Here is a 4,931-nt window from a genome sequence, read left to right on the forward strand (position 1 = left end):
GTTAGGGAAAACAACTTGGACTCTAGAAGGGAAAAAGAGGCTAAATGGGGTAGAAGAAACATTTGAAAAATAATATCCAAATATATTTCTTCAAAATTCACAATAGGAACTAACCATATACACATAAAGCTCAAAAGAGGATAGATGTTAATAACAGTAAAAATACAAACCACAGACAAAGGTTTATTGAATTGAAATAAAACAACATTATAATTCTAAAAGAATACATATATAAAAGAAGATATACTTGAAAGAAAGCAAACAACATGAGACTACAGGATATTTGAAACTGTGCCAAATTGGATGATGAAGAACCATCTTTAAAATACTGGGGGAGAAAAAAAAGTAGTCATTTGAATATTGTACAGTGCAAATATATATTTCATAACTCAAAACCAAATGAAAATTACTGAGAAAAGCAAGAAAGGAGGTGACGTTTTTGGTCAATAAATATGTAGAAGAAATGTGAACGAAGATCTTCACACAGAAATAATATCAGACATAAATACAGATCTATAGAGAGGAAAGAATGGTCAATTGGATGCGTTCAGATTCCACCTTGTTTAGTTTCTCTCATTTAACTTTTATGTAATAAAAAGTTAGATTACTCCAACCTTTTCTTTTCTTTAGGGATTTTATGACCAAATGTACCTATGTGAAGGCACAAGAATGGTACCAAAGAGAAAAGTTATCTATGTATTTTACATTCCCTTGAGGGTGATCCCTGCCCTGGTGACAATTCAAAATAATTGAGCATGCACTATTTTTTTTTTTTTCAGAATTGAACAGAGACTCCCAGAAGTTGAGCCTCTAATCTAAATCCCTTGTGCCTGTTCAATTACTGTTTCTTCATAAAACTCCCTAAATTTCTGAGATACTCATTACTCCCATTGCAAGTTCCAAGTCTAGGAAAAAGGGTTACTTATAAAGAAAAATGAAGAGGGTCTCTCTACTACTGCTTATGGAATTGTTTTATATATTATTTTCTTCACCAATGAAGGTCAACATTATTGGAAATTCTTACATCACAAACCTGTATTATTAAAATAGTTCTTTGGGAGAAGTTTCCATCTTCTACTCATGTCTGCTCTCTCTCACTCCCACCTCAATAGTTCAACATTTGTTCTCACTGGCGTTCCTGGTCTAGAAAATTACTCCCTCTGGCTCTCCATCCCCTTCTCCTCCATCTATGCCATGGTGTTCCTGGGAAACTGCATGATCCTCCATGTAATCAGGACTGAGCCAAGCTTGCACCAGCCCATGTTCTACTTCCTGGCCATGCTGGCCTTCACAGACCTTTGCATGGGACTGTCCACTGTGTACACGGTGCTGGGAGTCCTTTATGGGTTTATGCAAGAGATCAGCCTGGATTTCTGCATTGCTCAGTCCTATTTCATCCATGGTTTGTCCTTCATGGAGTCCTCTGTCCTGCTAGCTATGGCCTTTGACCGCTACATTGCCATTTGCAACCCTCTACGCTATTCTTCCATCCTAACCAATGACAAAATCATGAAAATCGGGGTGGCAATCTCATGTAGGAGTTCTTTACTCATTCCACCAGTCATCATCCGCCTGAAGTTCTTGAAATACTGCCGTCCTCACATCCTCTCTCACTCTTTCTGCCTCCACCAAGACTTAATTCGAATGGCCTGTTCAGACATCCGCTTCAACAGCATCTATGGTCTGGCTTTGGTGGTCAGCAACCTCTTATTAGATGCTGTGCTCATCCTAATCTCCTACATTATGATCTTGCACACTGTCTTAGCCATCGCATCTCGGGAAGAGAGAATGAAGTCCTTGCAGACTTGTGTGTCTCACATCTGTGCTGTTTTGGTTTTCTACATCCCAATCATTGGTCTGACCATGGTTCATCGTTTTGGCAAACACCTCTCTCCACTGGTTCATGTCCTCATGGGCAACATCTATATCCTTTTTCCACCCCTGATGAACCCCATTATCTACAGTATCAAGACCCATCAGATACGAAGAAGAGTGCAGAGATTGTTCTCTTCAAAAGCCATCTGAGTCTTGAGATGCAATGTGAATGTATTTAAAAATCAACAAGTTAAGCAGGTGCCTATCAGTAAGTTTTTCAAAATAGATATATTAACTTCTATTTTAATGATGTTTAACATGTTACAAATGCATTTCTGTCTCTTATTCCATTGCCATCATAATTCAGTGAAATTTCCATGTATAAAATAACAAAACATTTTAAAAATCACAATGTATGTATACAATGGAACTGTGAATCATATTAATGTCTTAGGCAGATTTGATAATATTCTATACCTTATTAGGACCAGTGAGTGAGTGTATTTTTGGAATATTCCCATTCTAAATATGGTAATTTTGGTTAATAAGCCCATCTAGAAATTACTAAAATGTTAATATTACCTTTTTTCTTTTTATTACTCTAAGTAATATATTTTTGTTTACCTGTGGTTCCTACACCAAGTTGAGTCACAACATCCTATAATAGAGTAATCATCAAAGGAAGATTGGACTTTTAATCATTTCAAGAGTGATGAAACAACCAAAGAAATAGTCTTGCTGCTAGAATATCCACTAACACATCATTCTCTATCCCCATCCTATGAATAGTAACAGCTGGAGATATGAAAAGCCAATACATGCCAGAATGGAAAGAAATAGGCATTCATATTTAGTTTCTTATTACTAATAATTATAACAATAACAAGTACCATTATAAGACTATTTGAATCATTTGAAAATATGTACTTCAATTCCTTAGCTTTGTTTTATTTCATTTGAGTTCCTAATCCCCTTAAATTAGCTAGATCATTAACATGATGAAGTAACTTATTACCTATTTCATCTAGTAATACTCTGAAGTTGATATTGTTTTCTATTATATTGCTGTATTTTATTTTTATTTTATTTTTTAGGTTTTTTAAGTGGCCACAATATCTTTATTTTACATTTATGTGGTGCTGAGGATCAAACTCAGTGCCTTGTGCATGCTAGGCAAGCACTCCACCACTGAGCCACAACCCCAGCCCAGCCACAACCCCAGCCCATGTATTTTAAATATTCTTACAGATTAGATGACATGCCAAAGTTTTAGGAACTATTACTACACGATGGAATTTGGACATAGTGTCTATTTTTGTTTGTTTCAAAATATGTGACAACTGTTGTCTGCTTTCCTTTTGTGTTTCTTTTAATGGTAGGTGATCATCATATACATTTAAAAAGTACAAAAAATTACTCAAAATTAGGGATTTTAATAAAGTGTAAATATTTAGACTTATATGTACTAATTTCCTCAAAATAGTATTTCTAAAATGATATGTACATAATTCATTTAATATTTTACAAGCAGCCTTATTGAGGTAAGAGTAATTCAGTTGGTAGATGTATGTGCACAGTGTGATGGGCTTTGAAAAATCTGTATAGTCACATAATCAGGATATAGAATATTTCCATCACTCAAAAGTGCCCTCATGCCAGGTGCAAGTGGTGCACACCTATAATCCTAGCAACTGGGAAGGCTGAGGCAGGAGTATCATGAGTTCAAAGGCAGCCTCAACAATATTAAGGCACTAAGCAACTCAGTGAGACCCTATCTCTAAATAAACTACAAAATAGGGCTGAGGATGTAGCTCAGTGGTGGACTACCCCTGAGTTCAATCACGGGTACAAAAAAAAAAAAAAAAAAGTGCCCTCATACCTGTTTTTGGTACATCTTCTCCAATAACCTAGAGAACCTTGATTTTCTGGTTGCTAGTTATCTAATTTCTGTCTTATAAATTTGCCTTTAAAAGATAGTCATTTAAATCAACTAGTAGCAAATATATCTTTATTATGTTTATTATTTCATTTATAATAATATTTTGAGGTTCATTCTTATTGTTGCTTGAAACCATAGTTAATTTCTTATTTGTTGTTAATATCCCATTGTATCATATATAGGAAACTATTTATTCATCAGTTGGTGTCCATTGTACTGTTTGTTATTTTGATTTTGAATAAAGTTACTATAAATATTATACCATACGATTATAAAACATTTACCCACATTTGGTAGAGCTTATTTTTTATATTTTATCTTTATTGTTATATGACTTTAACATCCACCACAGCAAAAATTATCATAGTCTTCAAAATAAAAATTATTTTATGTTACCTATTACACGCCATATTACTTAGAAACACCATTAGTGACTCTAATTATCAATCTTCACAGCAAATCTGTGGGTAAATAATAAGCATTCAATTTTATTTCTAAGAATATTGAGAAAAAATGTATTTTAGATTACTAGAAAATAATTGGGGGATGATATGGTTTCAGAGTGCAAAAGCTATCTCCGCCTTTGTTCTACATATATATTCACAATGGCATTTGTGTTATAAGGTAAGAATTTTAAATTTTATATTGACATACATGTTTATTTTCAAGGGAGTTACCAGCTCACAATATTATGTAATAGTTAACATTTTCCTCAGCCATTATCCTGTACTACATTCCTACACACTACACTTAGCACTTTAAGCTCTACAGGTAGGTGTGGGAAGTTTTTGTTCATTTGTTTTTTCTACTGTTATCAAATGACCTTATTTATGATAATAATTGTCTGCACTACTAACCTTCCACTTAAAGGTCAGTTTATGCTACTGAGCTTAAGACAGGTCCTTGCTGTGGTTTAGCAAAAAAAAAAAAAAAAAAAAAAACATTTGAATAACCTGTCAACCTAAAGTTGATCCTCTGTGCTAGACTATTCCTCTTCTCCTCTGTTCTTGGACCCTCACTTCCACATGCATCCCCTAACACCCACTTTAAAGAGTACCCTGACATGCATTTGAGGACTCAGTGAGAGACTGGGGCCGTCCTCTGGCATGTTATATCACCTGGATGACCCATGCAAGATCCCACCTCCCTCCTGAATTTGTATGGAGCTTTATCCTTT

At 34.6% G+C, this 4,931-nt stretch overlaps 1 protein-coding gene across 1 annotated transcript; it reads left to right on the forward strand.

The window, feature by feature from the left end:
- Positions 1 to 1,080: 1,080 nt before the first annotated feature.
- On the forward strand, positions 1,081 to 2,025 carry LOC113191373 (olfactory receptor 51V1-like). The gene has a single exon (XM_026401093.1). The coding sequence runs from the start codon at positions 1,081 to 1,083 to the stop codon at positions 2,023 to 2,025; it is 945 nt and encodes a 314-aa protein (XP_026256878.1).
- The last annotated feature ends 2,906 nt before the right edge of the window (positions 2,026 to 4,931 follow it).

Source organism: Urocitellus parryii, chromosome 4 (genome assembly GCF_045843805.1).
Source record: "Urocitellus parryii isolate mUroPar1 chromosome 4, mUroPar1.hap1, whole genome shotgun sequence".
Taxonomy (NCBI): Eukaryota; Metazoa; Chordata; class Mammalia; order Rodentia; family Sciuridae; genus Urocitellus; species Urocitellus parryii.

Bases quoted from the DNA above. Each gene is read 5' to 3' on its own strand.
- LOC113191373 (XM_026401093.1), top strand. From the start codon at position 1,081: ATGTCTGCTCTCTCTCACTCCCACCTCAATAGTTCAACATTTGTTCTC.